This window comes from Trachemys scripta, chromosome 3, assembly GCF_013100865.1.
Source record: "Trachemys scripta elegans isolate TJP31775 chromosome 3, CAS_Tse_1.0, whole genome shotgun sequence".
Classification (NCBI taxonomy): Eukaryota; Metazoa; Chordata; order Testudines; family Emydidae; genus Trachemys; species Trachemys scripta.
The window spans coordinates 113,800,580-113,822,916 of NC_048300.1; the positions used below are offsets into that span (position 1 = coordinate 113,800,580).

At 36.9% G+C, this 22,337-nt stretch overlaps 1 protein-coding gene across 16 annotated transcripts in view; it reads left to right on the forward strand.

Annotated features, from left to right (window-relative positions):
- TBC1D32 (TBC1 domain family member 32) overlaps positions 1-22,337 on the forward strand; it is a 166,211-nt gene that overhangs the window by 19,148 nt on the left and 124,726 nt on the right. For 14 of the 16 annotated variants that reach the window (XM_034765784.1, XM_034765775.1, XM_034765781.1 and 11 more), the window contains 14 exons: positions 30-207; positions 2,729-2,800; positions 3,610-3,735; positions 5,707-5,785; positions 5,916-6,019; positions 6,109-6,170; positions 8,684-8,828; positions 9,616-9,675; positions 13,350-13,449; positions 13,816-13,953; positions 14,644-14,736; positions 14,997-15,139; positions 16,367-16,494; positions 17,709-17,910. In XM_034765784.1, coding sequence (XP_034621675.1) covers positions 30-207; positions 2,729-2,800; positions 3,610-3,735; positions 5,707-5,785; positions 5,916-6,019; positions 6,109-6,170; positions 8,684-8,828; positions 9,616-9,675; positions 13,350-13,449; positions 13,816-13,953; positions 14,644-14,736; positions 14,997-15,139; positions 16,367-16,494; positions 17,709-17,910 — 1,630 coding nt within the window. Of the gene's footprint in view, positions 1-29; positions 208-2,393; positions 2,605-2,728; positions 2,801-3,609; positions 3,736-5,706; positions 5,786-5,915; positions 6,020-6,108; positions 6,171-8,683; positions 8,829-9,615; positions 9,676-13,349; positions 13,450-13,815; positions 13,954-14,643; positions 14,737-14,996; positions 15,140-16,366; positions 16,495-17,708; positions 17,911-22,337 lie in introns of those variants that run through there. The other 2 variants (XM_034765785.1, XM_034765786.1) reach the window with 2 other exon arrangements.

Genomic DNA, 22,337 nt, shown 5'->3' on the forward strand with positions numbered 1-22,337 from the left:
TTAGTATTAACATTACCTTGACTTTGAAGGTACAGAGAAATGATGCATTCCTTGAAGAATGTCATGATGGTGGTGGTGGAATCTCTGATTAACAAATTTGAAGAAGATCAGATGCGTAATAAGGAGATGCATAGGAAAACCAAGAAAGAGCAACATAGTGCTTACTATACAGACAACTGCTCTGATAGTGACTCATCTTTCAATCAGGTATGATATTACGATCTGGACTTGTATTGTGGAATAAGTAAAATACTTATACTTGTAGTAGAAAGAGAGCCTGAGACGTAAGCCTTTGTATCAGAGGCCTGGTATGAGGCAGGACCTGCTCACAGAATCTGGCAAGAACAGGGCTAATATTGCAGAAATACATGTTCCTAAGAAGTGCTAGTCACAGAGTACTCACGCAAACACATCCCGATATCATGGGGTACCAGTACAAGAATATCCAAATATCAAGAATGGTACAAAAACATTCCCAAGGATAACAGGAACGCACTGACCCCTCCTAAAAGATAAGGTCTGGATGACAGTATGTAATTTAAATGTTTTAATCAAACCAACATGTACCAGGTGATAGGTGATAACTAGCCACATCAGGGGGAAGTAACTAACTATGTCAGAGGTGTTATGCTCATACAAAGCACACTGGATCTTTATAGAAGAAGGTAAATACACACAGCATTTATTGAGAATACCACAGTTAGCATATGCTTTTTAGACACATACACACACACACACTTTCTCTCTCTCTCTCTCCCTCTCTCTCTCTCTCCCCCCTGCAATGATGTTTATAGTTACCAGTCCAGAGTCTGGATCAATCTAGTGGCCAGCCAGATTGGTCGCAGAGGGGAGCAGGGTTCTATCGGTCGCGATCCGATGTTCCTGGAGTGTGGCAAGACGAACCCAAAGTCCTATGGCAAAGCACCCTGTTCTTATAGGTTTTCTTCTCTGTTGAAGCCTGTGGATTCTGCTGTGTCACTTTGTGACTGGTTACTTCTTAATTGGTGTAAACATTCCAGTAGAGCTCCGAGAGGGTCATCCTCTCCTTTGTTCCAATTTAATCAATTGTCTTTAGGGGTGCCAGCCTTTACCTTAGGGTCGTCAATCTGCCCTTCATTATGGATGTGTGTTGATGATTCTTTGATGTCCTTTAAGTTTCTTCACTCCTTCTTCCTTGACTCTGGCTATAACAATGGCCTTCACACCTTATCTTTTCCTAATGCATACATTCCTCATTCACACAAACAGATTGAGAATACAAACAGTAGTATTTTATATTGAGCAAAAGGGCATTGCAAATTAAACCTTGCTAAGTTTTTCAATCAATAACCAAGACAATTTACATTGAGACCCAGGCCTTCAATGTTCCTCTAATCTACTTAAGATAGACCCAATAGAGAACCCTGTCTTTTATTTACTAAACCTTAAAACAAAGAAATGTATATTTAACTAGAGTGCCTACTTCTAATACATATAGGAAACCATAGTAGACATTATAACTTATTCTAAAACAAAAGGGTGACCATAATCAGTAATAAGGATTGTTTTGGTCTGTCATCCTTTCTGCTATTCAAAAAGTGTGGCTGACAGGATGAAATCAATTCATACATTAATTCTCATAGTAGATTATAAAATCCAGCTCCTACAGAGGGGCAGTACTAGCTTGTTTGTATTGGATATATGAAGGTATATCTCAGAGGGAGTATCTTTGGCTAGCCAAGGAACGGAAAGTCTCGCCGTTCACTGAGCTGGTCCCTTGTTACAGGCATACATGTATTACTGGTCCGGTAGAGTCTGCGGGATACTAGTACCGTGCCTCATTGACAATAAACCTGGCTGGGTTCCTTCATCTCTTAACGGCTCTTGTGGTCATTGGGAGGTTCACTCTCGAAGTTTGCTGTGCCAGCTGTCTGCGCAGGGCTGGGGCAGAATACAAAGGGATCACAAAGCCAAACATCTATTAACATCTAACCACACTTGTGATCTTGATTAATTTGATGTTTATGGTTCTCCATCAGAGTAATGATATTACAATTAAGGATGAGATGGCACTTTCACTGTAAACCCCAGTTTTCAATTGATTACACCTTTTTTCAAAAAGTTACCCTTTTAGATGATGTCTAAAGAATCTTTTCAGTTGAGCAGTAGCAGAATTGAATCATTTTTAAAAAATGAAATCTTAGATTCTGCAGCCAGATTCGTCTGCAAAGGGTAAATTCTTTCACAGTTCTGTTGCCTTAGAGTCATGGAAAACATGGTTGCTTGCATTTACAATGTCTGTGAGCATGCAAGTGCGTGGACATATATAATCTGCAAAATATGTGCTAATAATGTGAGGAAAAAGGTGACGTTTACATAAACACAATATTCATTTTAACTTTTTGTATTTTTACTGGAAGAACAGTAAAATACTATATATGTATTTATTTTCCAACATGCAATACTATGCTATATTATTAATTGCATGCCACATTACCTAGCATTGTATAACAATTTTATAATACAGAGGCAGAATGGAGAAGAAAGAATTTTATTACTGGGCCTTCAAGTTCGGGTTTTTTGAACTTTGGCCGTTTAAAATCTCAACTTTAATGTTGCATTAAGGTAAATGCTAACACTTTAATTGTTCAAAAATAAATTTTATATCCATAAAATCTGATGATTTTAGTCATTAGTGGTGCATTTTAATAGGATTTACTTAGTTAACATTTTACATTGTGTGTTACAGAGTTATACATTCATGAATCAAGAACAATTACAGCTACTTGTGGAAAGGCTTGACCCTGCTCAACCTAAGGAGGTAAGTGAAAAGAATGTCTAAAATATCACTCATATAAATGAAAACTTATGGCATATTTGAGAATATGGTACCTGTAGATAAACATGAGTGAAATCCTGGCTCCACTGAAATGAATGGCAAAACTGTAAATGACTTCAGTGGGTCCATGATTTCAGCTTATGGACTTCAGCTTTATAGTTACAATAATACAAATAATAACAACAATAGTTACAGTTGCAATCATCATTCCATTTCGGGGTCGGCAACCTTTGGTAATCTGCTGGTGGGCTGCGAGACATTTTGTTTATATTAACTGTCTGCAGGCATGGCCCCTTGCAGCTCCCGGTGGCCGCGGTTTGCTGTTCCCGGCCAATGGGAGCTGCGGGAAGCAGCAGCCAGCACATCACTGAAAGGTGTCTGGCAATAAATTGCTTCATATTTATTGTTGTTTGTTTTTTGCAGCGCTATTACTCCAGGTTGTGGCATTTGAGTAATAAAGTATAGCAATTTAATGATCTAGTATAAATCTTGTATTTGATAACTAAATATATAGTTGCTATGGGACAGCAAAATACTAATAGGAATCAATTAGATTACTTTAATTATGTATTTTAAAAGTGTATGCTTTTGTGTTTTCCTCACTGTTTTGTCCAAATTAGCTTAACAATCTACTAGCAGAAGAGGTGGGTTGTTTTTTTTTTTTTTTGAATTCTTGCTTTTTGTGTCCTATCACTATGGACTGTTTCCCCACAAAAATCACATTTTTAAGTATTTCATTGTAATGGTACTGTTGACAGCATTGTTTTGTTTATATTTCTTGATTATTTCAGGTGCGCCAGGAAGCAATGCAGACATTGTGTTCTGCGCCTCCCTCTGATGTACTAAACTGTGAGAGTTGGTCTAATTTGCGTAAACATCTGACAATGTCTCTCTCTGATCCTGATTCCACGTTCAGTGTAAGCAAATGGTTTATATGTAGCAATCAGATGTTTATCTATTCAAAACAGTTCACAGGAATAAACATGTACATTTGTGACATGGTAGTCCAGTAGTCTGGCAAGAGGTAACTAATTTGTATATTTATCAGTTAAATTGTTCTTGAGGTAAAACAACTTACCACATTTCTCCAGCACTTGATTTAAAGGTGACAGGCACAGGATTGTGTAATAACTGGGCTTGTTCCCTGTATTGATTTTTTTATGATATATGAAGATGCCTAAATATTGTGTTTGCTTTTTATAGTCTTTTTCTGATTATTTTCCCCTTATAAATATCTGTTTTTTCCTGGTTTTGCTAGAGGACTCAGAGGATGTGTATTGTATGTTCTCATACTTTAATTGAAAGGGTGTGGGTGTTTGTATTGAATCTTTAACAAAGACTTCCTTTTCTCCAATATCATTTAATTAGTCATTGAAGTTAAACAGATATAGATACTTTTTACTTTAAAAAATTAACACTTTTAAATTACTATATCTATCTAGTGTACTGCACACTGCTTTATTCAGTAATTTCACTCCAGTATAGCCTGGAGGAGTTAGTGAGAGAAATTTTCAAAGGCATAAATTTGAGCAACATGCCCATCATCCATTGTCTTTTAGTGGGAGTTTGGTGCCTAATTTCTTTAGATCCTTGTGAAAATGTCAGCCTACATTTTAGGCAATCAAATGAATTTCTGTGAAAACGAATCTACATGTTATAATATCAATCTGTTGGAGAATGTACCATGCTTCCCATTCCAGTAGAATGTGGTACAAGCTGGGTCCAATTCTGATTCTCTGAACCTGATGATCATTGTTTAAGAGGCCATGACTTGGATTAGAGTGCGAAGAGATAAAGGACCTTAAAAAGTGAGACAGATTGGCAGAGATTACTGGAATTCACATCAGACTCAACAAATTACTCAGCATAGAGTTTACATATGTTTGTTGAAATCTCACAGGTATATAGTGCAGTATTTGCATTCAGTTGCCATTTTTCAGACAAGCCTTATGCAGCCAGTTAAATTCACATTTAAATCAGTGGGTATATGACTGGTATCCAAATTTTGCTTTGTGTAGACTGGTTTTGACTGGGCTAATTTTAAAATGAATATAGTAAAGATTTTTTTTTCTACTGAGAAGAGAACTTCATTATTTCTGTATTATAGTGCTGACTGGTATATTACATTTGCACTTTAAAATTTATTAAGTGTATGGGATGTTATTTAAGTTGTATCTTTTGCTTTGTTCTCTGCAATACCATAAAAAATAAAATGTATTTATCATTTTGTTAAAAAGATTGCCTAACTACTATATAAAATGTGATGGTAATCTCTCACAGTAAAGCGGTGTATTTTCTCATTGTCACAAAAGATATGATACATCATGAAGATACAGTGTTGCATATGCACTGTTCAGAAAAAAAAAATGATGCTTTCTTTATTACTTTTGGCATGATCTCTGGGGCACATCTCCTCTGGAAAAAGCAATGCCAATGAAGTGATGTGGGTTTTTTTCAGTGTGGAAGTGCCCTTCATATCAGCCAAAACTAAAATTGTTAAAGCTACGCCAAGTGCTGTCATTTATCTCTCTCTTTGTTCCTAAGAAGTGCTTTCATTGGTTAAAAGCTGTGGTTAATCTTCATATCATTAGCGTTACTGTGTAAGTTACTTGCATTTTGTATGACATTAAAACAATTAAAATATACTAATATAGGCCCTGATCCTGCGTCTGCATAGATCAGGGCACTGTTCCTTTTAGATTGTAGGTTCTTGAGACCACAGACCTGTTTTGTATCCTGGTAATGTACCAGGTGCATCTTTAGGGCTATTTAAGTAGTATGTAATATTGTGCATAACACACAATATATTTTAATTGTACCATATTATACACCATGCTAATAAGGTTATTTGAGCATAGGTTACTAATTTTATTTCTTTTTCTTCTTAGGACAGAATTTTGAGATTCTATGCAAAGACCTTTTCATCTTCTCCACTAAATATGACAAGGGAAGTCTATACAAGCTTAGGTATGTGCATTTAATCATGTTTTAATAATTTTTCATGTTTCATATGCTTTTCTGAAATCATTTTAAAAAATCACAATCTAATGAAGTCTATATTACTAGTAATACTGTTTTCCTCCCCCCCTCTTTTCAGCGAAACACTTAGAATTGTACTTTCTTTCTGGAGAAAATTGTGTTCCTACTATTTCAGATGGTATAGACATAACTAACCCAGAAATAATTCGTTTACTTAAAAAGGTATACGTTAGCTTTCTATCCCTTTTATCTTTTAATTATTGAAATATTATTAATTCTTTTTTAAAAAATTATAACCTTTATGTTTACAGGTGCGTCTTCTAAATGAGTACCAAAGAGAGGTTCCCTCTTTCTGGATTCGTCATCCAGAAAAGTATGTCACCTTTTTTCTAAGATAAATATGTTTTACATTAGTGTTTAAAGGCATAGAATTTTATCAGAAGATTAGTAATGTGTATCCAAATGTCTGGATTGTGGGATGATGGAGAGGGACTGAGAGCTGGTTGAGCATGGGACAGGGGAATGGCCTGTGGATCTGTCATGGCATGGATCCATTGGATCACAAAACTACTTAGAGGCTCACTGTGGACAGTGGTCTATACTCCTTCCCTTCATTACTATTTTATTTTATTTTATTGGATTCTTTACAGATCAAGAGGCAAGGCCCCTATGCTGAGAATTTTATAACCTAAACAAAGAACACATGAGAAATTGGGGGTGGAGGGTGAGGGAGAGGAAGTGGTGGAACTAGTAGTGATATTCAGTATATGACTTATTGTTCCTTGTTTTTTTTCCTCTTGTGCACATACAAAGGGTCTATATAAGGAAAGCACTTTTGGATGGGAATGAGGAAAAAGGAGTTAAAAGGCTGTGTTGAAGAAGTATCAGAGGGGTAACCGTGTTAGTCTGAATCTGTAAAAAGCAACAGAGGGTCCTGTGGCACCTTTAAGACTAACAGAAGTATTGGGAGCATAAGCTTTCGTGGGTAAGAACCTCACTTCTTCAGATGCAAGTAATGGAAATCTCCAGAGGCAGGTATAAATCAGTATGGAGATAACGAGGTTAGTTCAATCAGGGAGGGTGAGGTGCTCTGCTAGCAGTTGAGGTGTGAACACCAAGGGAGGAGAAACTGCTTCTGTAGTTGGAAAGCCATTCACAGTCTTTGTTTAATCCTGATCTGTTGGTGTCAAATTTGTCTCTGGAGATTTCCATTACTTGCATCTGAAGAAGTGAGGTTCTTACCCACGAAAGCTTATGCTCCCAATACTTCTGTTAGTCTTAAAGGTGCCACAGGACCCTCTGTTGTTTTGTGTTGAAGAAATTAGTTTAAAGGAGTGATGCTATCCATAGGTTATAGTAATGGGTGCAGTCCACTGTGTAGACACTTGAGGGAATGAATTCACTCTACAGTCTCTGCATAATTTCAGTAACCCTTTTAGTCAGGCCTTGCTTGATGGATTTCATAGTGATCTGCATTTTCAACTGTTTCACTACATATTTATGGGCTTGATTCAGGAACCACTTGGTGAAACTCTATGCCCCATGTTACAAAGAGGGTCACTTGATTTTATCATTGTGGTTCCTTTTGGTCTTCAAATTTGTGAATCTCTGAATAAACATATTGGATGATTACTGCATGTACAAAACATTTTTGTGCCCCACTATGCCTTTTTTTTTTTTTTTGGTACCATATTATTTTCCTCTTTAATTTAGTATACTACTCATATAAATATTTTGGTTTCTTCCAATTAATTAGTCACAGTCTTAGAGAAAGTCCATTTCCATTTCACATCTGCCAATTCAGGGCTACTACTTCATTATCTCCCTCAACTGCCATCAGCTATGCAGGTGTCTTTGTGTAAATATATTTTTTGATATATACTCTTTCCATTCCCGCCATCCTTATTTTCCAATCATAAAGAATCATTTGACAAATAACCCTAGCTTTCTTCTCTCCATAGCTAGTTCAACTTCTGTGCCTTTCAGCCTTTTCTCCTACTGTCTTTCAGCCTTCAGGCCCCCTACCTTTGGGGAAGCAGGCAAACACTTTTCCCTGCTAGTTCCACTACAGCTTGGCATCAGCTGCATGATATCAATTCTCCATCAGTGCACTCAAAATAATCTACCTCCTCTCCAGACTCTCTGGAAACCTTATCTTCTCCTCACATCTTCTAGCATACGCCAACAGATGTCAGGATCTCCAATACTCAGTATGACTGCATGATGCAGGAAGTGTTGGAATTAAGAGTGCTACATACTCAGTCACCAAGTCATTGATGGTCCAGTGCCGCAGCATATCGGAGGTGCTTTGCTTTTGGAGGTGTTTTTCAGATGAGAGAAAAGTGGCTAATCACTTTAATTAAAAGATCAGTGGCATTTTCCCCAACAGTCAGAGACTTTGGCCCCAGGATTCTGGCCAAATCCAAGTCTGAGTAATTACATTCTACCTACTTAAATTCCCCTGCAGTTTCAATTGAATGATAGTGTATTCTTTTCCCTAACAATTTGGGTAGTAGTTTTTATGCATAGTTAAACATTTACCTTCTTTTGTCGTGGAGGAGACTGCATTTCAATGGTGGGTAAACAATTAATAATAATAATTACTAGCCAACTTTTATATACTGTTTTATATACTGTTGGTAAGATGCTATATAAAAATATGCATGTTGTTATCCGTTTTATTCACTGTAACACAGCAAGGGCTGAAAAAGAACTTTAAAAGACCAAATTAAATGTAATTCAATTTCCATTTACAGTGTGTATATATAATATTTCTCAGTTCAAAAAGTTTTCCAGTATTATAAGCAAGATTATTTTTGAATGGTACCAGTATAAAATTTAATTCGATTTAACACTTGACCATTTTTTTTCTCATAATCTCTTAAGGTATATGGAAGAAATAGTTGAGAGTACCTTATTGCTGTTGTCAGTAAAACGTGATCAAAGACATCTTGTCTCTCCAAAACTTTTGGATCCAGTCTACTTCTTGGCTCTGCTTGATATCAAAGCTGTGTGGTTTAAAAAATGGATGGTAAGGAAAAATGGAAGGATCTGCTGATGGATTTTATGTATTTCAGAATGTTTAACTCATAAAGATTGGAAACAGTGATTCCAGGTTGTAACCAATTCTATAGACTATAACATATGGTATATATACCTGCTAAAGGGTTTTGGGGGCAGAAAGTAATTGGTGCAGAAGTAGTTTAAAATGCATCTTTTGTGACAGTTTTTAAGTAAAGGTGATTATATTGTAATGAAGGGTTAAAATTTAAACATCATAAAACAATGAGAAACATATATAAAAAGTTGTGTGTGGCAATAGTCCTGGGCCATGTTAAAGAGAAGGGTACAGGTGGAAGGATAGAGAATAGCTTCATTGGGAAGGTGTGGTATAGGTTCCTTTTGAGGTTAGAATTAGCTATCCTCCAAGGAGCACAAAAGGGTCAATTTGCATTCTGCCTCTCACAACTATTCCATTCAGGATTTGCATAGCTCTATATGAAGCCATATCCTGTCATCTAAGCATAGTTACTGGTTTTCTAGTTTGGTACATGTGAAACTGCACATTGTGTTTATTTTCATTGTGGCCTATCTCTAGAACTACTGTCGTTTTATTGTAATCCTCTCTTTTTTATGGCTACCCTAATCTAATGCCAATAGAAAAACATGCCTGTATGCAATAGTGATTAACATGAGTTAGAACTTAATTCTGTGCAGTAATTATTGGAATAGAATTGGAGAACTTTGATTTTTGTGTTGCAAAGTAAAAATTAAATCAAATGATAAATGTTCACACTATTTCTATTTTACAATTTTAGCATGCAAATTATAGCAGAACAGTGGTGCTAAGGCTCCTTGAAAAGAAATATAAATCTCTGGTAAGTCTATATTTGTGGTTGCCATATTCTGCTTGGAATTTATTTCCATTTTGTTCCTTGTGGTTTGAGCAGTTGTTTGTTCTTGTCCTCCATTGCAGGGCCGGCTCCAGGCACCAGCTTCTCAAGCAGGTGCTTGGGGTGGCCGCTCTGGAGAGGGGCGGCACTTCTAGATATTCGGCGGCAATTCGGCGGACAGTCCCTCACTCCCGATCGGAGCGAAGGACCTCCCGCCGAATTGCCGCCGCAGATCGCGATCGCGGCTTTTTTGTTTTGTTTTGTTTTGGCTGCTTGGGGCAGCCAAAACCCTGGAGCCAGCCCTGCTCTATTGTGGCTGGTCTTTTTTCCTTCGGTGGACCATGTGATAGTTTTTTAAATTGGCCACGTCTTTGGTTTAAAAAAATTGTTTCAGAATCTGATAGTCTTTTGTCAGTGCTAAATGCAATATGGGGCTTGCGAGCAGATTTGAATAAGGGGAAATTGAAAAGTTTGATATCAGCTATTTAATAAATGAGACTGTTGTTTAATACTATTTATACATGTCATATTATAGATTTATTGCATAAGACATACATATAGATGATGATAAACATGTGGAAAATTGTCATAAAAACATACGTCTTGAGTTTGGCTTTAAACTGTTTAATGAAAAAAGACCCCTCCTGTTAATGCAATATTAAGGTTATGAAATCAAGCATCATCAATCAAAAATTGTAAGGCTAAGGCAGAACATATCACATATGTAAAGCACCAGTACTGCAACTTGTTCCACGTGAGCAGACCCTTGTGTGACAGTTGTGGGGCCTGGGAAGTGTAAGGCGTTCAAATGACTATATTGAAATGTGGCAGCAGACATGGACTTTTGGCACAATGTGTTAAGTGGGTTTCCTGGGGAATCCTTGGAGAGTGAATAATGCAAATTCCACAGCCCGGGCTTTGCAAAAGCCAAAAAAGATGGCTACTGACTAGTTACCTTGGCCCAAGCTCTATAAGAAACAGCTGAACTGTCCACTGGGGTCTGGTTCCTGGTCTAAAAATTGACATGAACTTGTAATCAAGGAGACAAACCCAGCTCTGGGGTTTGAAACACTGACACCTACCAGAACCCTGTGTTTGAATTAGGGGTGACCGCTGGTAAGCATTTAGCATTCATGTAGTTTCTTTTTTGGTTTTATATGTTTTCTCTGTAATGTTTTTGCTTGAAGAATAAATGCAATTTGCTTTGTGAAGACCGGTTGGTAGTTGGTGTATACTGTTATAGCCCCTGGAGAAAGAGTTAACCTCAGGTTCTGGATCCTGGTCAAATCTACTGGAAAATTACAGTGAGTTGCAAAGGGACTGCAAACCTAAACCCCCAGTCTCAAGGGAGAGAGATGCAGGTCCCCACCCTAAAAGAGATGACAGCTGGGAAGCCTAAAACCTTGAGTGCGTGCCCTCGAGGAAGACCAGGAGGAGAGTCAAAGGTGCAATTGACTCTGAAACTGTGAGCCCCTGCACTTGCACGAAGCTTTGCTGATTTCAGTGGGTTCCATGCAGTGGGGGTCCACATGTATGGAACGTGTTGCAGGATCGGGGCTGTAATTTAAAAAATAGGTTAATACAAATGAAGAGGGGTGTGTGTATATGTATATAATATATTAAATAAAATTCAGAAAAAACATAAAAATACCTTTTATATCAGGTGCATTTAGGTTTATTAGTTGTGTATCAACATCATGCTTGGCTCTCTGAAAACATTAGGAAAATGTGGTCCATGTCCCAAAGAGTTCATAATATAAAATGTACACACAGTAAAATTAAACATACATGATCCATAAATATAAGTTAGGCCCACTACCAAGTTGAGCATTGATTTTACTTTTTTTCAATGTATATGCAATACATGTTTCAATAGTAAAAGAGACACGTTGGCACCCCGGTATTATAATAATTGCAAATATAACTTCAGGCCTACTCTTGCATTATTTAGTAATTTCAAAAACATGTTTCTGGGCAGGTGTACATCTGCAGTTTTGATTGCAGCACCTGTTGAGTAGAGTGCTGTGTGTTGAAAACCCTTTTTTTTAAACAAAAAAATATTTGGTAGCATAAACATGCTAGCCTTTTGCAGATACCATCAGTGCTAGCAATATTGTTCAGGACTGATACATTTGACTAGTATAGATGGATCCTCTGACCAAACATTTCAAATTTTGATGACAAAACTTAGGCTTCTAAGTCCATATTTAAGCACCTAAATAAAATATATTTACCCCGATATAATGCTACCCAATATAACACGAAATCGGATATAATGCAGTAAAGCAGTGCTCGGGGGGGCGGGGCTGCGCACTCTGGCGGATCAAAGCAAGTTTGATATAAGGCGGTTTCAACTATAATGCGGTAAGATTTTTTGGTTCCTGAGGACATCGTTATATCGGGGTAGAGGTGTAGTTGATATTCAGAATTGCTGGCCACCAACTAATCCCATCAAAATCAATGCGAGCTGCAGGTGCTCTCTACCTTTGAAAATCAGGCCACTTATTTAAATAATTAAACATCAATTTAGAAGCCTAATGTTAGGCACATAGGTTTGAAAATGTTGACCACAAACTTTCAGATCATCTTAATCAAATATGTAGCTTATACCAGCATACACATTTAAGCCAGTGCTGAATTTGATCAGTCATATTCAGTAATATAGACACCTTTGTACGGTACATTGGGAGGAAGAAGAAAAAGAATAAATAACTTGAGGCTTTGAAGACCAAATTAGGTGTCTTTTTGAAGCAGGAAAAAAACATGGCAATTAAAAGTGAAAAGAGACCATGAGTGAAATTATTTTAAAAGGGTGATTAAAACGTGGGATAAGTTAAAGAAAGCAGTTGGCTTTTTGGACATATGTAGCTTATTCTCCTGACATCTTTACGATGCTACCCTATAACATGTTTTGATTTAGTTAAGCAGTGGGAGGGGAGGCATTGTCTGGCTTGCAGAAAGAAGGGGTATATCACTTTAAGAAAAGAGAGAAATCACCGGGGGTCAGTTGACTCCTCCCCCAGGGACAGGAAGAGCTGGGGAGTTGATAAGGGCAAGCTCAGCAAGAGAAGCCCCTTTTCACCAGACCAGGTGGAGCAGCAATGGGTTGGCTGGAAAAAGGGAAGCTGGTGGAAGCCCCCACGTAGATATTGAAATGAACATGGAGTTACCTGCACTATATTATTTTATCTGCCGGGTTATCTCAGATATCTAATAATAAAGTTGGGGGCTGATTAAGCCGGACCCAGTGTCTTTTGTCCTTCTTCCAGTATAACTGGACAATGTTGTGATTTAGATTGACCTGCTGAACTTCTTGACGTCCCGAAATAATTTCCACCACACAGTTTCCATATCAATGTTCCTGAATAACACTAAATACTGTACTTCTCTTATCTTTCATAAAGTACCCTTTTCGCAGAATAATCCTTTTGATACCTGTAGATCTGAGGTTTCTATTGATAAAACATTATGGACTTTTCAGTGGCACTTATATTGCTTTGGAAGATTTTCCCTCCTTTTGGTAAATGGCTGATTCATTTTAAACTATGTGCAATCATATGAAAATTCAGGCCCTGTTGTTAAGAGGCAATACTTGGATCTAAAGGAGAATTAATTTATTGTGAGGTGTTGGAAGTTTTATTGTATTGTGCTTTTTTCAGATTAATGCATCTGTTCAACAGTGTGTTTACTACTTTGAATCATGTGAATCAGCAGTTGATGCAACTTCTAGAGTTAATGTTTTGCCCCAGCAGTACAGGAGTAAGTAATTATTTTATTATGTTGTACAATTTTATATGTATGTATAAAACCTAGATTTTTATACTATGCTTATTACTGTGATATCTGAGCTCCAGATGGGAAAGGACGAATACACCCTCACGCTTTCACCCCACAAAAATCTCTCTATAGATAATCTTTTGAAATAGCTCTTTATGTCTTTTTCACTTGAAATGGGAAAAAAAGTATATTTCAGTGATATTTGCTTATTTATGCTATCTGGGAAACTTCCTTTACAAATGTTGTACTACGCATTTATTGGTGGTTCAAACAGGAATACATAATAGACAGGTATGTTACTGAAAATTATAACTGAATTGTGAGAAATGTTCTTTTTTTTTTTTTAAGGCAATAACCAGAAGACTTTCTACTCAGGACAAGAATTACAGTATATCTATTTTGTTCATTCACTGTGCCTTTTAGGAAGATTATTGATATATAAACAAGGCAGAAATCTGTTTCCTGTACAGCTGGAAAATAGAAAAGGTATGGGCAAGTGGAGGAAAAAGGAAGGTGTTTAATGACAATGTGTTTATAGTTAAGCTGTGTTTCAAATGTGGTATTGTAGATGTTAGTGAGATTGTTCCTATTATTCAGCACTTCTGTAACTGGGAGTCTTTGTTAGACATAGTGTGGCTAAAATTGAGCATGGGGCCTAATTTCTTCATCCTTAATAGTAAGTAAATTTGTATTGTTGTCTGAGTAGTGAAAGTAGTAATGGAGCAGTTAATGTACTAAGAATGGTTAAATTATGACGACATTGAGATAATAAGTTAAATCCACAGTCTTGTTGCAAATTTATGGAAAATTCCCTTTACAATTAACTTCAACTTGTAATAAACTTGATGGAGTTTGTCCAGTTATTCATAAATATCGTACATGTATTCAATACCTTTAAATTATAGGTCACCTCCTACTTCCACAGAAGATGTGGTAAAAGTCCAGTTGATTTAAATGGGAGAGGATCAAGCCATATAAGATGATCTGGAAGTATTTACAGTGGTTAGCTAAGTGGCTACAGTCCAAAATTATTATAGTGTGTCATCTATAGATAAAGCCGTTAATCACAATAAAACAAGAAGTTGCTTACCTATGTTTAGAAAGTTCATTTTTGTTATGAGGTTAATATAATGCTTTATTTTATAGACTCCTTTTTTTCCTTTGTGATTTTTGTAGATTTCATAGCCCTAACTGACCTGTTGGTACTATTTATTCGATTTATTTATTGCTCTCCCACTTGCCCAAAGACAACTCTGACAGTGCACACAGGTAATATTGCCCTTTTAAATTCATTTCTTAATTGTATCACTTTGTGAATAAAGGAAGAATTCAATACCTTTTGTATCTGGTTACTTTTAATTTGGACATTTTAAATAACAGTTTGCAAACTTTTTTTTGTTTTCTTTCTTTCTTGACTGGATATTACCCAACTGAAGATGACTCAAGTAAGCATCTGGGTAAAAGTTATGATAATATATTAATGTTAATTTATATTAAAAATATAAATTAATACTTCTTGTGTTTGACAGGCAATTATTCTCCAGCAATCCTTGTTACAGAGGTGCTACAAATTCTGTGTGACCGAACTGAATGTGCTACTGAATGTTTATATTCTAATACGGTGATACATGCACTTCTTCATCCCATTCATAATTTACTGAATGGAACAGAGGTTTGTAGTGTTCCCCCAAATAAACTTGAAATGTTTGTTTAAATCTTATGATATCAAAGAGATGTGTGAGAAAAATCAATACTTTTGTTAAAGTGTATTTTTGTGGTATTGGAAATCAGTGCAACCTGATAGTGTGGATGTTGTTATCCATTATAAAGGTGCTTAATTGGTATAGTTTATTTTCATTACAGTATCACCTTTCGTGTATGGATAGTCCATTCTCCATGCTGATTCAGTCCATGGACTCTTTCCTAGCAAAAACAATGAGGAGTCCTCGTGGCACCTTAGAGACTAACAAATGTATTTGGGTATAAGCTTTCGTAGGCTAGAACCCACTTCATCAGATGCATGGATTGGAAAATACAGGAGCAGGCTACCTCTCTGAAATCTTTCCTGGCAGTATCATTAAACGTGGATGTGTACGTGCTTCAATTTGAACAGAGGCCATTTATTAATTTTGTTTATGCCAGTGAAACTCAGATCTCAGTGGTTCAGGAGCCAAATTAGTTATCAACGTTATCCAAAAGAGCCACAGTAGTGTGAATTCATTGTTCCATTTACTATAGTAATACAGACACGCACACTCTCATAGCAAATAAATTAATAACTTAATTGATTAACCAATCAGGATGCTTTTACTATGTTAGTAATAATTTAAATTGGTTAATATTTAAATCACACAGTGTTTTAATATCATGTGTTGCAAAGAGCCGCAGAAGACACATTAAAGAGCCACTTGTGGCTCGCAAGCATCTGGGCTGGTCTACACTAGCACTATAAATCAATCTAAGTTACACTAGTTCAGTTATGTAAATTATGTAACTGAAGTCGCCGTAATTTGGATCAATTTACAGTGGTGTCTCCGCCGTGCTGTGTTGACAAGAGATGCTCTCCCGTCGACATAGCTTCTGCCTCTTGGGGAGGTAGAGTACAGACGTCAATGGGAGAACGCTCTCCCATTGACTTAGTGTGTCTTCACCAGACTTGCTAAATCAACACCGCTGCATCAATCGCAGCAGTGCCAATTTAGCCAATAGTGTAGATATGGCTTCAGTTTGAGTATCACGGGTTTAGGCCATTGAACATCCACCATAAGGTGACCATTGGTCACTAAAGACCTGAGCCAGACTTGTACAAGCATATTTTACAGAAACATATTACAAATGTAAAAAGAAACTTTATAAGCCATTTACCTAAATAACTAATGTATTTTTTTTAACAAAACAGATGTATATAAATTGCCCTGAAACCTCTTTAATACATATAGCTGATATTTTGGCAAGGATTGCTGCTGTAGAAGATGGCCTTTCTCTCCTCCTTTATGGACGAAACATGAACTCTGCCAAAAAGGATAGGTAAGAGAGTACTTTAAAAAATTATGTTACTCCCTGTTATTTATAAAGGACATATGTTTTGTTTTTGCTTTAAATATCTATACACATTTATTTGCTTATATCAGCAGTTATATAGCTTAACATATATTTTCTCAAAGTCTTAATTTTTACATTTTATTATGTAAAAATGGTAAATGATGCACTTTTTTACTAGATTAGTTTTTTACTTGTTATCTGTGTTAAGCTGCATGTGTCTGTAAATTGGAATTAAATGAAAATGCCCCAAAACAACATTTATAAATGGTTTTATTAGTTGAATAAAATGACTTTGAAAAACAAAGTAAGTTTACCAAATATGTTTTGTATTTTAAACAATATATATATATATATATATATATATATATATATATAATCTGTAGTTAGTGTGTTGATCTGATTGTTTCTGGTCACTATGTCCTTTAAGATTTTAGGAATAGTAGATCTCATCTTCTCACAATTTGTTTTTTATTCATAGATTGATTAAGGAAAATGAGGTTTCCTTCTTTTTCAACTCCCAGCTGGTTTCTTAATTTTGAATGAGTTAGTCACTGAACCGAACTAGTAGAATAAATTGAAATGAAGTAAATAGTCTCCCTGTACCTGCAGCAGAGGTAGCTACTGTCAAAAGCTGGGTTAGCACTTCAATAAACCTGGTTCTAGATGCTTAACCAGTGATTTCCAACAGTTCAGTCACTTGGCTTTCTTTAAAATTTCGTCAGCAAACAATACTGCTTGAATATATACATATTAAAATTTAATTCAAATGATGGTAATAGATTATAGTAAATTGAGTCCTTAGCATTTTAAAGAAGAAAAATGTATTTAATTTATATTAAGATAATTTGATTTAAATTTAAAAAATAATTTTTGTCTTAAAAATCATTAATTTTTATCCATCCTTGTTTGGACTAGGTAGACAGAATCTGTTCCACATTTGTTTTGTTTGGATCTGTAGCCCAAAGGAAAGTGCCCAGTGATCTTTATTTTCCTCTGACTGAGATTGGAACAATTTTTTTTTCTCTTTTTTGGGGGGGAGGGGTTAACTTAAAGGGGCCATGACTTCAACCCCTAGGACTTCCCAGCAGTCCTGTTACACTTCTGCTGTAGAAATTGCATGAGCTAATCAAAATGGTTAATTTTATGCTGTTTATTAGTGACTACAAAACAATGTTTTAAAAGGGCTATTTTGTTTCTAGTCTTACAGCAGCTCATACAATTGTTCAATTTACAAAGAAACTCCTTGATGAAAATGTTTCTGTTTTGTCTGGAACCGAGATGTTGCCAGCCCTTAAAGGAGCTTTCATTTTTGTGTGTCGTCAGATGTATGGTACCTGTGAAGGTCTGCAGGTGCTGATTCCTTATGGTTTGCATAAATCCATTGCTGACGCTTGGAAGAAGGTAACTAGCTTATTGCAAACCTAAGTTTTTTGTGAACAATAAAAATATATCTTTACTATTCTATTGCTCTTCAGATTAAATCCTTTATATTTAATTTACACTGTAGTAGGGACACTGGTATGCTTGAGAAGACCCTTTACTGTACAACATTGTGCTCTACAGATAATTCCCATTCCTGAGTCTATGCATCTGCGGGCATGGCAGGATCCCATTTATAGCTTGGAAGTTTTATGCCTTTGGATTAAACTGGGAAATTTTATACCATACCTGATGAGGCATATAGGCTGCCCTCAGTTGTCCACACATTAATTTATTTTTCACAATTGTCCATGAAAGAGCTCCCCTGGGGTTGTGACTCGCCACTGGTCAGTGCTCATCGCATGTCAAAGGAAGATTTCAAAGTATCACTTTCTATCGCCAACCTTTTCTAATCGCCACTCTTGGTTCCTGGTCTTGTAAAATTAAAACAAACAAAAAAATGCTTTAGTCATTTTTTTAACATGAATTTTCCTATTTTTTGGGTGGGGATGGGGGAAGACACACAAAAAAGGGAATTTCAAACTGTGAAATTATTGATTAGACCCAACTGAGATTTCCTAACACTTGCACCTATGAGGCCTTCACAAGGAAGTTCTTATCTTGTGTACCTCAGCAAGCCTGTCCTAGAGAGCCCTTCTCCTGAAACTTGAAGAGCTGTGCAGCTTTTACTTTACAATATAATCCGTGAATAAACTATTTTGTGACCCTATTTCCAGGGCTGTCCCTCACCATTCTGGTGCCCTACACAGCACCCCAGCGGGGTGTGTGTGTGTGTGTGGGGGGCAGGCCTCCACGTAGGGGTGGCAGGAGCAGGCTTGGGGAGCAGGGGGGAACCGCCCCCCAGCACAAGCCACCGGAGCGGGATGGGATGGGGCCAGGTTGCTCCACTTCCTTCCGCCCGATGAGTGCAGGGCAGGCCTGTCCTCGTACTCACGGGGCGGCGGGAAGTGGAGCAACTCAGCCCCAGCCCACTCCACTCTGATCCCCTGGCTCTCAGCCTTGGGGAGGGCAGGGGGCAACTGCCCCTCAGAATTCACTGGTGGCGCGGCTGGGGCTGTGTCGCTGCATTTCCCGCCGCTGATGAGTGCAGGCCTGCCACCTGCTGCAGTCCTTAGAGGAGTGCGGGCGGGGCTGGGGCGGAGCAGGGGCAGGATGAGGCGGGGCAGGGGCTTTGGGGAAGGGGTGGAGCAGGAGCGGGGCTGAGGCGGGAAGAGGCGGGGCAGAGCAGGGGCGGAGGCTTTGGGGAAGGGGCGGGGCTGGGGCAGAGCAGGGGCTGGGGCAGCACGCAGCTGCGTAGGGCACCAGGAAATTTGGTGCCCCAGGAAATTTGATGCCCTATGCAACTGTGTACTTTGCGTATGGGTAGGGATGGCCCTGCCTATTCATTCATTAATATTTTCGTTGCTCAGATAGGCTAGTCATGCACACAGGAGCTACATGTTCTTATCTAAGCATGTTGTGAGCTTAGCATAGTTGTGAAAAGAAAAAAAAACATTTGTTGCACATTCTGAGAGTGCAGTTGTCAAACCATTCATAACTTAGTTAAGTCAAAACAAATGTTTAAGAGGATGAAGATGATTTTCATGCTAAATTTCAATTTTCTTCTGTCAAGCACTTTGAAGCTAGAGTTGATTTCAAGTAAGTCATTGAAATATTTCAATTGGGAAAGTGGTGGAATTTTTTCTTTTCCTTCATGCTCAAAAATGAATGGAATATTTTGGCTCAAATGTTCCCAAAATATTAACTTAGAGACAGAAACCAGCCCAGCCCTGGAAAAAAAAAAAAAAGGCTTTGAAGGTTAAATTTTCAGAAAGATATGAGACTGAAAATGTGGGGAAGAGAGAAGTTAGAATGGAACAGCTACGGCTTCCACTACATTACTGTATATACACCCTATGATTAATGTGAATATAATATATATGTGTGTGCAATATTAATTAAGTAATAATTTAAAGTAATATAAACAGTCACAAATCCAAATTTAAGCATTCATTTACAGTAATCTAAAGTCTGAATAAGAGATACTTTGAATCATAAAAAGCAACAGAGGGTCCTGTGGCACCTTTGAGACTAACAGAAGTATTGGGAGCATAAGCTTTCGTGGGTAAGAACCTCACTTCTTCAGATGCAAGGGATCATAAGTTTATTTTGGATATTTCCTGCCCCTGTTGCACACAGGTACTGCAGTGAAAGGCAAAGGTTAATTATTCAAAATAGTGAAAATAAAATAAGTTATTACCAGAATCTCAATTTTATAATGATAAATTAGATTTCTAATTGCACAAAGTTGATCTTGAAGCTAGTGCTGTCTGTTGCATTGAGAACGCTGGACTAGAATTCTGCTGACTTCAGTGAACTAGTTTACATGTATTGTGCTGTAATTTATGTAACTCAGCAAGTTGTCTATCCTTGTGATGAGGATGCTATTCAGTTTAGCTTAAACAGTCTGTCTTACTTTTTTTAATTTTTACGATATATAAAATCTTGCAAGCTTTTGATGGGCATTTTCAATTACCTGCTGTGATGAAGTGCTACAAGTGATATAGCTAGGCATACATACAACCTATATGCACATTAAATTCTCTTGTCATAGTACAGAACATCATTTGGACAAAAAAACCTAAATTTGACGTGCAGAAGATGAATATGAAGAATACTGAGAATGAAAAATCCATCAAACATATAACTGTGATATAACTGCTGTTCCTGTATCCCACATCAGAGGCCAAGTTGAGATTACAGAGTGAATGTGCCCTATGTTCATCCCTAATGAACTGAATAAACTAGTAAAGCAAACTGAGTTTTTAGCTTCGCCATCTTGGGTATTTTTCTTTGTAGTTTTCCATTCCTGGTTTCTTAAAATTAACTTCAACTTATAAAAAGCTCTACGAGTTCCAGACATTGGTAGTGTACCAAAGTGTTTGAACAGGTGATACATCTCTGAAATTAGGAGTTGCTGGTTTTAAAGGATAAATAAATATGATGATTTTTAAAAAGTTTCTAGGAGTATCAGAGGCAAGCACATTGCCATTTTGTAAGGTGTTGGAGTTATCACCCAGCAACAAACAGAAATTACTTATTCATAAAGTGAAAAGAGGTTACTCATTGTGTGGAGTAGTTTATTATTAAAAGGTAATTCTGAAGTAACAGTGGGTGCCATCCCTCACCTAAGCACTTTTTCCCAGGGTTGGCTTGTTTTAGGGTTCTCTCTTTCAGGACCTCTCTGGCTCAAACCCCAGTTTCCCTGGCTAGGGCAATACTCCCTTTTCCCTTCTGTTTATGGTGCAATCTGATGTAGAGTACTTCCACAGTGTGTCAGCATTAAGAAACCTGTAGATCCTTGCAAGGTTCCGACAGCTGCTAAGAGTGGGGCAATGGGAGAATCCCATTACTACCCTCCAAAATAAAAACTGTAAAAGTAGTTTGAAAATATAACCCAAATGTGTCAGCTTTTTCTCAATACTAATATGTGGACTCGCCGTTGGGACACTTCTAAATCTCAATTTTTTGTACTTACAAATATTTTGATCATGGTATCTCTTTCCCAACGAATGGACCTGTTCGCTCTAGTAACTCTTTTAGCACTGCACTTCTGAACATGAGCACTTTTCAGTAAGACAGGTAAGGAACAGTTTCACTCTGCAGGCAAAACCACCAAAAAGTGCTCGTGATCAAGTATATGGCAGTAGTAGAATTCTGGGGCAGATGCTGGCATGATTAAAAAGAAGGAGAGTTGACAGACCTAGAAAGAGCAATAGCATACTACACAATGATATTATGGATGTATTTGATCATGTGTATGTTACAATATAACTTCATTATGCTCATCAAAATTACACATCTGAAATTATATAATCTATAACATCCACTATCATTTGATTAAGTAGTGTAATATCCCCATCATTGTTTAAAACCTAAAAATCTGAAATCATTGATCTTAAATAAAGTATTTTCTTAAAAAAAAAAAATCAGATATCTTTTACATTAGCATCCCCATCAAAGTTGTTGACTTTTTCTGAACATTGATAGGGTTGTTTGATATATTTAATTTTGTATCAATGATTCAGAAGGTACTTCTTACTTCAGATCAGATCAAAGCTAATATGCAGTAAAGAGACCAGTATCCTACAGTTAAGAACACTGATCTCCATAGATGCAAATGGAATAAAAAAGTTCCTTCTTTTTGTGTGTGAAATTTTGTAATTAAAAAGAAAACTAAGTTATCTTCAAAATTTCAGAGAGTGTGTAGTTTTATTTTAAGCAAGATTGGAAAAATATATTCTTTGCATTTCTTTCTATACCATATAAGATATGTAAATAGAATTACAATTTTTCAGATTTTTTTTCAGGATTTTTTCGCTCTGCTGATAAATAAGTGATATAGAAAA